The sequence below is a fragment of the Condylura cristata genome, unplaced genomic scaffold, assembly GCF_000260355.1.
Source record: "Condylura cristata isolate star-nosed mole 26May11 unplaced genomic scaffold, ConCri1.0 scaffold00008, whole genome shotgun sequence".
NCBI classification, from domain to species: domain Eukaryota; kingdom Metazoa; phylum Chordata; class Mammalia; order Eulipotyphla; family Talpidae; genus Condylura; species Condylura cristata.
In genome coordinates this window covers 29,558,516-29,570,667 of record NW_004567109.1, presented here as the reverse complement: position 1 = coordinate 29,570,667, position 12,152 = coordinate 29,558,516, and the positions used below count along the sequence as shown (strand labels likewise).

The following is a 12,152-nucleotide window of genomic DNA, read 5'->3' as shown; positions in this document are numbered from 1 at the left end:
AGCCCTTTGGGGAAGGGGCGAGGGGCTGTGGCCAGGGAGACGCGCAGCAAGGACGACACTGCAGAACCTGCTGTCAGTGCCTGGTCCTGCTGCTCGCACCAGCCTCCAGGATGTGCTGGAAGCCTGATGTCTGTGCTGCCCCCAGCTGGGGACCAAGCAGAGATGGCAAAAGCAGAAGGCTGAAATAGATGGGGCCTCCAGTCTGGAGTGGGGCCTGAAGAAATCAAAGACCACCTCTGGGGGTGAGTCTGAGAACAGCAGCACAATCCAGAGATGGTTAAATTCATTCTTAAATGTGAGCTTCCACCAGCCCCTCAATGGGCAGAGCTCTGGCCCTTCCCTGGTAACTTCATCCTCCACGTTCCTCCTCTATCTCAGGACAAAGAGAACCTGAGAACTCACCTCCCTCCTCCTACCCTAAATGGAAATGAACTGCTATCTTATGCCTATTACTATCCTTTCTCTACAAATCAATGAATAGAAACAAAAGAAAAAACCCTCCTGTTACACCCCTAAGGCCCCACTCCACTGGGCCAGGGCCAGGGCCTAGTCAGACTGCTCCTGAGACGAAGGCTGGGTGGGCTCCCCCGGCACCTCCACATCCTGGTCATCTGCAAAGGACAGAGGACTGGATTTAGAAAGAAAAAACTACCTACCCACAGATAGAAACTGCAGACGCATGGTTCCCAATCCCTGCCGGCAATGAATCTGTCTTTAATTTGCCAGGTGTTGGCAGACTCAAGTTCAAGGTCCCCAGGTCTGCTGGTCTCAAGCTGGGTGCCATGAAAGCTGCTCTGCTCCCCAGCTTGTTTGTCAAAGGGTGACAGAATGTGGAGATTGGGGAGAAGCAAGCGTTAACCTAGCACCAGCCACCCTGCACACCTCTGCCGGTGTGAGGGGAGAGGATTGGCACACAACCTACAGACAGGCGGAGAACTCCCTGGAAATCCCAGCCTGCCATCGACGTCTGCGAGAACCCCTCAGGTTTCTCTGGGTTTCTTCATCTGCGAACAGCCTGTCTCCCTCAGATGCTTGCCTGCCAGCATGGAGGGCTGGGGTCGGGGAGAGCTGACTCCAGGGCGAGCACACCTGACATTCTGTGCTCCAGTTCCCTTCCTCCAGGAAGTCTTCCTGGGTCTCCTGGAAGTTGGGACTCGCGCTCACTTACCAGTGGTCTCCTTGTCCGTATCAGACAGGACAGTCAGTGAGAAAGATGATGGTGGTGGCGGTGGCGGCGGCGGCGGCAAGAAGTGAAGAGCAGAGAGGAAGCCCGGTGGGAGGAACTGGGGCTGCGGCGGCTGCGGCGGTGGGGGCGGCGGGTAGTAGCTTGGCTGGAAGTCTCCCACCGGCTCCGAAACCTGCGGGGCGCACACCACAGAGGAGCCAGAGAGGGCAGAGGGTCCGTTAGATGGGTTAACGCGCCTCACTCCCACAGTGAGGTGTCCCTCCTGGGACACTCAGGGTGACTGGAGATGCCACACATGCCTGCCGATGACTGAGGTAAGAAAGAATAAAGCAGCCCTCAGCGAAGCCTGCAGCAGCAGCACAGACAACTCTTCTGTGCATGCTTAGAGGAGTGACCTTGGCCCATCCTACTGACCCTAAAAGGGAGACTCTGTTGCTCTCTTTGATTTAAGGAAGAAATGGTGTCCCTGAGAGGAAGCCAGGAACCCAGGGCTGCAGAGCTGGTGAGCTGCTGAGGCAGGACTGGATCCCAAGTCTGCCTGACTCCACTACTCTGGTAGGGGAGGATTCTGACTTATCTCAAGCACCTGGGCTCCCATTTTCTGGCACATGTAATGACTCAGACTTGAATCGGGGTGGGGGGGGCTTTGGGGACCCTGTTCAAACTGAACAGAAGTCAGCACCCTGAGTGTAATGCAGCAGTTTCTGGGGCCAAGGAAGCTGGTGGCATCAGCAATCAACCCGTCTGTTTCTGCTCCTTCTTTCGAAGATGGAAACACAGTGTGTCACGGGCCCCCACGGCTGAAATGAGGGGATCTGGAAGTAGGATGAGCTCAGAGTGTAACTGAGAAAGATGGAATGTAATAGAAAATAAAAATGAGTTGCAGATGTAATTCCTACTATTTATTTCTCGTACAGACACTTCAGAGCAGCACTTTACAAGCTGTGTTCTGGAGAACTCCAGTGCCCTACTGAGATATTTTTAAGTGCTCTTAGAATTCTCTGTCAAGGGAGATCAAGAAACTTCACATGCTGCCCCTGCACTGTGAGTCACCCATGAATGTATCAAAGCCTCAAGGCGGGTCTACAAGAAAATCTCCTTTGAGATTTCAAAACTTTATTTAACGACAAGGAAGAAAAGAAAGCCCACTTCTAAGTGCCCACTACATGCTAGACCATGTCAGGTATTTTACCTGCCATCACACCTTGTTCAGCCTATCAGATTAACCCCACTATAAGACTGAGAACACAAGTGGGCCCTCAGAGGCGAGGCACACGGCAAAGAGCTACTGGACGTAGGATGACCCTCGATCTAACTCCAGGTTTGTGCTCTTTTGTGGGAAGAGAAGAGAAGGAGCAAAGCAGCAGCAGGTGGGGCAGATGCAGCAACAGGAGGACATGCTCCCGGAGCACCTCAGAGCCCACAGGGCAGCAGACGCGGGGGGAGCAGCCCATAGGCGCTTGGGTTTGAAACCGCTTTACAGACACTGCCTGCTCCCTAGCCAGACTTGAAGGGGGGCGGAGGGGGATTATTAAGTGTTTTAATTCCAAGCTGCTCAGCCAAGTCTCTCCCTAAATCACAGCTCCTGCCTGGGGCCTGTGGTGGCAGCCCAGGCCCAGATAAACCGACTGAGATCACACTCTTAACAAAGGCTGTCTGGCAAGCCTGTCAATCAGTGGCCTGCCCTGGACGCCAGGCTTCTGCGAGCAGACGGTGGGTGGGTGCTCCACTTGGCCAGAGCCTCTCTCTTTGTGTGGAAGCTGGAGATGCTTTTGCTGTCCCTGGGTGGTGATAGGGTGGCCGGTGCCTCTGATTTGAGGCCAGGTCTGGTCTAAGGCCATGTTTACTCTGTCTCCATCTGAGAGAAAACTTAAAAGTAACAGAAAGCACAGAGCTCCAGAGACAAGGCAAGTGAGGTATATATGCTGGCTAGTCACTGACCAGCAGCTTGACTTGAATCCGATTCCCTCACTCTCCAGTTCTATAGCCTTGGGTAAATACTTAACTTCTCTTGAGCCTTTTTCCTCAACTCCTCAATGGGTAAAAACTCAGATCTTAAAAGGTTCATATTAGGCGCCTGGGAAATTATCAAAATCAGTGTTTTTTGAATGTTTTTCCCTTGATGCAATGGGAAATAATTTACATGTGTATGGATATATATAAAGCTTACAACACCTAAAACAGAAGAGATGAGTCATACCTGTGGCAAAGCTCTGAAAGGCACATACCATAGCCCAGGCGGGGTGGAGGGGACTTATCGACACGTGTGCCCTCCCCAAGGTGCACACTGCGTGGGGTGAATGCTCTGTCCCGCCTATCAGCACGGAAGGACACGGCACAGAGTTGCCACTTGGTTTCCTGGGATTAAGGATCCTTAAAGGCAGCAATGGCATCTGGGATAAGGAAGAACAGGGAAAGAAATCAGGACGGAACTCACCAAGCTTCCTCCATGGTAATGGCTACAAGACACGTGCCGGAAGCCACGTTGCAGGGGGATCCCCGAGGTCGAGGATGCATCCTGGTAGCCCAGTGGGAATGGGCGGTAGGAGTGCATGCTGGAGCAGCTGGCGTACAGCTTGGATGGCTCTCTCTCCAGAAAGTCAGAGCCCACCACACACTCTGAACTGATGCTCAGAGATAGCCCTGAGAAGACAAAGAAGGAAGAGGGGTGAAAATCCAGAGCTGGGAAAATGAGTATCACCTTACAGTCTAAAGGCAGCAGTGTAATAAACCTGCCCATTTACAAAGGGCTCCTGCATTCATTATGCTTCTGACCTTCCTGCCCTGTAGACCTTTGGCCACGTCCCACTGCTCTTAGAAGTCTTGAATACAGCAACTGTGACTAGTTCCTACCTCACTCCAGCCTCATGGGCTGTCACCCAGCAGCTGCTTCTTGGTCATTATCTCAGATGTCCTTCCCTGGGCTTGGAAGGCTTCCTCCTCAAACCACATTTTGCCTCCTGGAGTCCTCACTATCCAGCTTCTGCTGCCCTCCTTCACACCACTGCTAACCCATCCATCGTTAGAGCTCTGGACCATAGGCTGAGTGATTCTTTGATCAATGCTATCCCTTCCACACATGCAAGATCCTGAGGGCAAGCACTATGACCAGTCACTGGAGCTGTCTGTGCCTGGCACATAGTAAATGCTCAGATCCAGTTTCCTGGGGCAAAAAAGGGCACCATGTCTATGGAAAGGCAACCTTCTCCTAGGTTTGCTAAAGGGGGGTCGGATGGCAAAAAAGAGAGCTTGCCTAAGATTAAAGTGCACAACCCCACGCTCCTGACTCGGATTGGTGCTCTTTCTCCCATGCTGACATAGGGTAACACTCGTCTGCGCCCCAAAGAGCCGCTTTTAAGCCTCAAATTTGAAATTGCGCTTTAATAAAGAAAGCAACAAAACATAAGGAACAATGTTAATTTATGCACATGGTGGGGTGGGCATTTAAAAAAAAAAAAAAGGTAACCACATCTGAACCAGCCAACTTCATCAACTTAATGGCGCGCCAGTGTAGACCCGAGCGGCCATCTCACCTCCAACGGTCCACGGAAAGAATGAAGGAGTGCGCAGGCGCAGGGGTCAGAACATGGCCGGGGATAAGGCCACCAAGCCGCAGGGAGGAAAGAGTGCGCAGGCGCAGTCTTCCTTGGGCTGGCCCACCTACAGGGACATCCTGGGGGAGTCGCGCCATCCAAAAAAAGGGCGGGAAGGGGCGCGCAGGCGCAGTAAGGCCAACCTCCCTAGAGCGTGGGGGTGGGGGTGGGGTGGCCCATGCATGGCTAAATCCGACTGGGGGCCATCTTTTTATTGTAGTACAGAAAGGCAAAAGCTGTACCTAAATATTAAAAGCCACCTGGTCAGCCTGTTTCTTCTTTTTGTACCTTTTCACTCCAACCCAAGCCCGTACTCAGAGAAAGGTCTGTCTAGGCAAGGTTACCCCTAGAAAGCATTTCTCCCCCCCAACCCCAAGAGCACTCCTGGTGGGACCCCCCACGGGCCTGGTCCGGCCTCCTGACGAGCAGGGAGGCTGTGGTCAGGAGAGAAACCAAAGTGGGGCAAGGCCACGCAGGGCCTAGGGGTCTTACCGAAGTCGGCGAACGGCGGGCTGGGCACGGGCCGCAGAGGCCTGAGCAGCTCCAGGCGGCCTGGGCTTCCCCGGTTGGCGGCGTCAGCCCCGAGCAAGGGCCCCACAGACCTGGGCATGGCCGACGCAGGGCGGCTGCTCAGCCCCACGTGGCCGCGGACGCCCAGGACTGGCTGGAAGGCGCTCGGGCCGGGGCTTGGGCCACGCGGGGGCCTCTCGGGGAATCCAGTGACCACGCGGCCGTCGCGGCCCAGCTCCATGTCCCCCGAAGCGGCAAGCAGAGGCAGCGGGCGAAGGCTTGCGCCCAGGGCGGCGGCCGCAGCCCCAGTGGCCAGCTCGGGCCCCCGTGCGCTCATGGCTCCCTCCTGCCCCTCCTCCGGGGCCTGCTTCTTGAGCACCTTCTGCGCAGCCATGATCTTCTGGCGCTCTGTGATCAGGTAGCACTTCTCGCAGGTGCACTGCTTCCATCGGCACTTGCCCACATGGCCCTTGACTGGTACCAGGAAGCCATGGTTCCGGCATCGTGAGCATTTGGGGGTCCGCAGCATCTTGTCGGCCAGCTTGGCGGGGTCTGCCTTCATAACACAACCACCACCGCTGGGAGCTGCAGAGCGACTGGAGCAGAAATGAGCAGCGCCCCACAAGTCTCTGGTGCCAGGGACATTGGATACACTTGTAACAAAGCGCTCACAGTACGTCCCAGGAGCTGCAGCAAGACCCTTGCATTTTTACCTTCTTTTGGGGGGTGCAAAATTTGGAGAATCTGTGCTTTGGTTGATTAGATGCAAGGGGTTGGGTTGAATAAATTCTTCATAGAATACTATTGCATGTATGTCATCTGGGTTATCTGAAGTTTTAAGCATTTAATTTTCCAAACTTTCCATGCCCGCCGCCCCACAGACAGAGTATTTTGTAACTTAAAAAAAAGAAAGGCGGAGTGATATTCAACGGTCCACAGATTTAAAAGCTCCAGAGGACGCAGCTCTCAGTAAACCCACTCCAGCAAAAAAGCATTCTAAGAGTCAAGCCGTTTCTTCTTCCAAAAACTGCTACATCTGCTGAATTTCATTTCTCTCTCTGCAGAGAAGATGCCAGTCACAGTGATGCTTCCAGAATGTTCTCCAGAGCTCAGTGCAGTGTGATAGTTTTGCTCAAGGGTGTGCCTTTATAGTAATTCCTATGTGTAAGAATCTTGTTGGTATAAGAATGCAGTTCTGGAAGATGGCGTGTGTCTGTTGTTGATGACTTCCAAAGTAAAGCATACTTAGACTGCTTTAAAGTGAAATAAACTCAGGGTACTTTTTCATGAGCTTGAATGGTTGCTGAACCTTCATGAATTATGTTATCCCTATAAAACAACCAAAATGACTCATTTCCTTGTTTGATACAAATTTGTAATACCCTAAGGTCCTTTTTTTTTTTTTTTTAGATCCAACGAAAAGAAGAAAGGGCACCAAGTTGAGACGTTCATAATCATAGAATCAGCAATATTTAAGGAGGCAGTTATCTTTAGTACATGGCAAAGCATGTGTATTTTAAATTCCCCTTTCTCTGGAATTCTGTCCTGGTGGCAGGATGGTAGAAGCAAATCCTGGTGTTCACAGTGATTGTCCTGAGGCTTCGCGTGCAGCTGTACTTTGCAGTTCTCACCAGCTGCTGGAGAATAGGAAATGGTCGCCATTTTGAGCTGCCTAGCGACTGGAAAGCTGAAAAGAGGTTTGTAAAGCCTTGCTCTGCTTTAGAAAAATAAAATTCCTCAATAAGACAAAATTATACTTCCTGCATTAGTCCTTCTGGAATTTCATTGTTCACTTTTATTTCACTGTTAGCTAGGATTGTCGCTGCTCTAACATCTTCTATCTTAATTTTTGATTAAAAAAAATATGGTTCTGTACATAAAGGGACAAACAAGCTCCTTTTATGTCTCCAGTCAGTTCAAATGCCTTTTTTCCTCTGAATTTGTTATTTGAAAGTTGTACTTAAAAAATCATAGACTCAATACTGCCGTCAAAAAAATCTGTGGCATAAGCAGTATTGTCTCACGACAATAAGGACATCAAATTTAAAATTTAACATCAGGTGACATCAGTTAATAAGGCCTAAAGAAGAAAACTACTCTTATTTACATTTCATGCTTGACCACCCAAGCTCTCTTCATTTACCGATTTAAAGGAAAATTCTATTGAAAGCCAACTATTTAAATTAACTTATTTTAGCCTTGTTAACAAAATGTTTCCATATTTACTTCCTAGCTTTATGGGCAAAATATACCCAAGGTGATGTGAATTTGCATAGTGCTTTGAGAACCTTAATAAACAACCATATATCTTTTTAATCAGTAGTCTTAAGATGCAGAAACCCCAGGGTTTATACTGTAAACAAATCTAAAAAAAAGACCAGTTTATTTCTCTCTTCCTCACCAAAGTCTCAATTTGTGTAGGTAAATTCCAGCAGAGCTTTATTTATTTCACTCTTGGAAATTCAGGCAAATTGATAGGTTTGTTTTATTTAGGTTGATGACTGATTACTTGCTAGGCTGCAGCCTTTAAAAAAAATGCACGCACACACACACATACCTTTCTTTAAATTGTTACTTTAAAATGTGCTAACATGGTATAAAAAAGAAAAACTGCAGCCCTCCCTGGTGGCGCAGCGGGTTAAAGCACAGCACTGAGAAGCTAAGGCCACTTCCGCATGAGTTCGATCCCCGTCTGCCCGGACTGGACCGCACAGCTTGGCAGACCTCTCCTGACCCGCCCGCTGCTCCCCTCAGCAGTGTACTTCGTCGATCTGCCTGTTCTGCTCCCCGCTCTGTCTCTGGTGAAGCCTCTCACAGCCCCTGAGGCTCTGGCCTGTACCCCTGTTCTGTATGCACAAATAAATCTTTTTAAAAAAAGAAAAGAAAGAAAAACTGGAATCAAAAAAAGATGGGTACAGTAAGTCACTGTACAGTTACTACCGTCCTTTTCTACGTAAAGCTCAGGAAGAAAGTCTGCATCATCCTAAGCAGTGGTTTATAAAATCACAAGCTATTGTTGAGGAATCATCAGTTTGAGTAATTAACCACAAAGGGGTTGGTTGGTCATAACTCCCGGCTTCAGTATCACCCCTTTCCCCTCAAATCCCAAGTTTCTTACCTTCAATAATACCTTGCCTCTTTGGTTAATAGGAATGTCATTGGTACTGTTTGATTTATATTCATTTTAAAGAGCGCTGCAAAGAAGAGCATCATTTATAATCATTCAATATCGCCTGCTCTGTGATGTTTCCTTACTGGCAGCACACAAGCGTAAGGAAAGGCTTTTTTTTTTTGCCTAGAATGTTTCCCCCAGCAGCTATAACCCAGATATCTGCTATCTTCTCCTTCTTCAGGCTCTCTCTAGTGAGCAATGAGAAGTTTATTGAAGATTTTGTAGGGGGTGGAGAGGAGGATTTACATGACACCTTCTATAGCAGAGTTTTAAAATCCTGCCTTAGCATTTCTGTCGTCTCCAGAGCCTCCTTGCTGTGCCACTTCCACTGAAGAGAAACTGGTCTTTCCCTCCCCACCAACACCCAGCCTCTATAGCTTCTGTCTCCTTTCTGGAATTTTTGAGAGCTCTATAAGAGCTGTGGCATTCTCATTCCCTTTTATATCCAGCACAAAATAGACATTCAGTAAGTATTTGTTGAACATACAAATGACTGTCACCTTCCTTTCCTGCCTAACTGGCATAGTAAATTAACTTGACTTAAGCAACGTTCCCCAAACATCTTACAAGTGCTCAGCAAAATAAAACCAATAGGTAACAGGCCCATTCTTCTAACAAGCAGAATTTGGGGATCTACTTGGTTCCTTGGGCTCACCCCATACCCCTAATGGCTGAATAATAGTAATAATAATCACTAGCACACTTTGATTTACTAAGTGTTTACATGCATCATAATTCTTAAGTCTTTATGAGTATTAATTCATATAATCCTTATAACAAAGGGACTACAATTTTCACTCCATTTTACACATGAAGAAGCTGAGGAGTGAAGTGAATTAGAGAAGAAGCTGACCCAAGGATTCACAGTCATTAAGAGACACAGCCACGATTCAAAACCAGGAACTCTACCCTCAAAGTCCCTGTTCTTAACCACATATATGATATACCAATATTCTCAGCAAATACAATATTCTCAGACCCATTCAAGAAAACTTTGATGATGAGTAGAAGTGGTTGTCTTACTGCTTTATTTATTACTCTATTAAAATTGGGGCAAATGGGGTGATGATGGTAGCAACGTAGGCAAATTTCCTAGGCTTCCCTTTCAGTTGCTTTCCAGAGCGGATATTTATTGAGCGCCAACTATGTGCTAAGCGTAAGGGACACGGTGGTAAATACAGACAGGGTCCTTGCCTGTAGCCATACATCCTAGCAGTGCAGACAGCAAACAGTACTTCCAGATGAAAGCAGGGAAGTTGGGGGTGGATTCAGATGAAGGACCTAACCTGACCAGAGAAGACAAGGAAGTCTTCCTTGAAGGGCTGATTTCTGAGCTGAGCCAGAAGCAGATACTAGCCAGATACAGAAACCCGAGAGGTGTGTCCTGGGCAGAGGGAACCGCATGTCTGAGGTCTACAGAGTGGAAGTAGTACAGTGCAGTCAGGAGACTGCTGAGAGAGGATTAGAGATTAGCAGATTAGAGATTCAACACATCAAGTCATATAGGTGTCCTGGGGAGGTTGCTGCATATGACCAAGAGAGCAAATAACAGGGCAGATGGCCAGGCCAAACTAGAACCCACTTATCCAAACCTCTAGTCCCAGCTCATGGTCGTTGGTGGCTTTTTACAGAGAGTGGAACAATAATAAATTGGGACTAGCAGAGGTATTACAAGATTGAAATGGAGTTGAGCCGGGTTTTCTTTGGGAGTGGCTTCCCAGAGCCACACACTGGAGCCTAGTCAGGCCCTAAACCGTGCTGGGCAGGGTTGTTCCTCCCCATCCTGAGCCCCTGTTGACTGAATCATCTGATCTTAAGGCTTACAAGGCAAGGCACAAAGCGGCCGTGACGGAAGACAATGGGTGAGAGGAAAGCAGCGTCAGAAGCAGTCAGCCATTCAAGAGGGGCTATAAACAATTCTGTGGAGCAGCTTCGGTAGCACCTTCCGGCCTGGGAGAGGTGCAGGGTGGCGCCGTCAGCCGAGCTGGCGCCAATAGCCCTGATTTCGGGTGTCCTGTTTTTACCTGCTAATTTAATGAAAAAAGTTTCCACACAGAAAATTTGACAATGTTTACAACTTACTACATGTTCTTTGGACGGTATTACCAAATTTCCATGAATATCAATTTTTTTTTTCCTTAAAAAATGAGACACGTGATCCTCCTTGGTGGCGCAAAGGGTTAGAGCGCTGCACTGCAAGCGAGCTGCAGCCACTTCAGTGTGAGTTCGAGTTCCGCCCCAGAGGTGACCCACATGGCGCGGCAGACCTCTCCTGACCTGCCCGCTGCTCCCCTCAGCAGTGCACTTGTTGATCTGCCCCTGTTCTGCTCCCCACTGTGTCTCTGGTGAATCCCTTCTCTCTTTCTCTCTCTCTCTGTCACCTGCACCTCTGGCCTACACTCCAGTTCTTGTAAGCATAAATAAATAAAAATTAAAAATCTTAAAAGTGAAACATATGTCTCTATACATTGTTAATAGGAGATAATAACCTTTAATATATGTCCTTTGGTGAAAGCAAATTTGGTTTAAAATAACATACATGAATTAACATCAATATATGCAGGGCAGGGCTCAGTCCCCTGGTAAAATTAGTCACGGAGAACAGAAGAGCAAAGAATACTCAATACACTCTTCCTTTTCCTTTGTATGTTCCTTTTCTAGTTTCCTAGAATAGTAAATTTGTATTTATCTAAAAAAAAAAAAAGGCAGAATTTTCCTCTGAATTCTGTCTCTATAAGAATGGCAAGCAGATATCAAGAATTCATCTTTCATCAGAATTCATCTTTCAAGAGCCCTTTTTATTTTGTCACAGAGTCAGGATAAATTCAGTCCATGTTATTACTGTAAACGTGGCAAGAAATACTGTTGTAGAGACAGGCACTTGATCACTTCTTATCAGCTGTGTTACCTTGGTGAAGTCACTTCCTTCTAGAGCTGCAGTAGTAATACTGTTAGTATAATGTGCCGTGAATTACAAAGGGTCCCCCCATTTGTCCCATTTAAAGATTCATATTTGAAGGATGTTTACAGTTTTGCAGGCATATCATTTGAACCATAGAACACCACCATAAGGGAGGTATCTTCATTGTGACCATTTGACAGATGGTAAAACTGAAGTCTAGAGAAGTTATGAATTTTCTGATGCAGGCTGTATAGGAACTTGTAAAAACATGGATGAATAGTCTGTGTATACTCTTAAACACTATACTATATTGTCATCCTGGAGTTATTTAAGTGCAAAGAAAGGTCTCTGGTTCTTGCAGAGCACATTTAGGAAACATCGCACAGTGCCTACTATCTATTGCAGGATTAGCATGCATTACCTGGTCTGGAGGAGGAGGGGGAGGGGATGGAGAATAAGGAGAAAGTAGCCTCTCAGACGTATTCAAGGCCACTTGCAACTGCAGATTTGATTTAGCTGCACAATCTCTCGAATGGCATGAGGCTCACCAAGTGTAGATGAAACTCAAGCTGTCTAATACCATCCCCCATTTGGCTACTTAGCACTTAAAATAATTGAAATGTGCTGAAAATATAAAATACACATCAGATATCAAAGGCATTATTTTTAAAATGATGTCAATGCTTCATTAATAACTTTATATTATAAATTATATATTGAAGTAATGCTATATTCTGTTAGTTATTTTTAATGTATTTTACCTTTTTTTACTATCAGAGAATTTTTAAT

The 12,152-nt window shown here is 47.5% G+C and overlaps 1 protein-coding gene across 1 annotated transcript; it reads right to left on the bottom strand.

Annotated features, from left to right (window-relative positions):
• Positions 1-546: 546 nt before the first annotated feature.
• On the bottom strand, positions 547-5,851 carry DMRTB1 (DMRT-like family B with proline-rich C-terminal, 1). Its single transcript, XM_004679493.2, has 4 exons — positions 5,272-5,851; positions 3,624-3,829; positions 1,169-1,358; positions 547-611 (listed from the first exon to the last, which is right to left on the bottom strand). Exons 1-4 carry the CDS (start codon positions 5,849-5,851, stop codon positions 547-549), a joined length of 1,041 nt encoding a protein of 346 aa, XP_004679550.2.
• Positions 5,852-12,152: the final 6,301 nt, after the last annotated feature.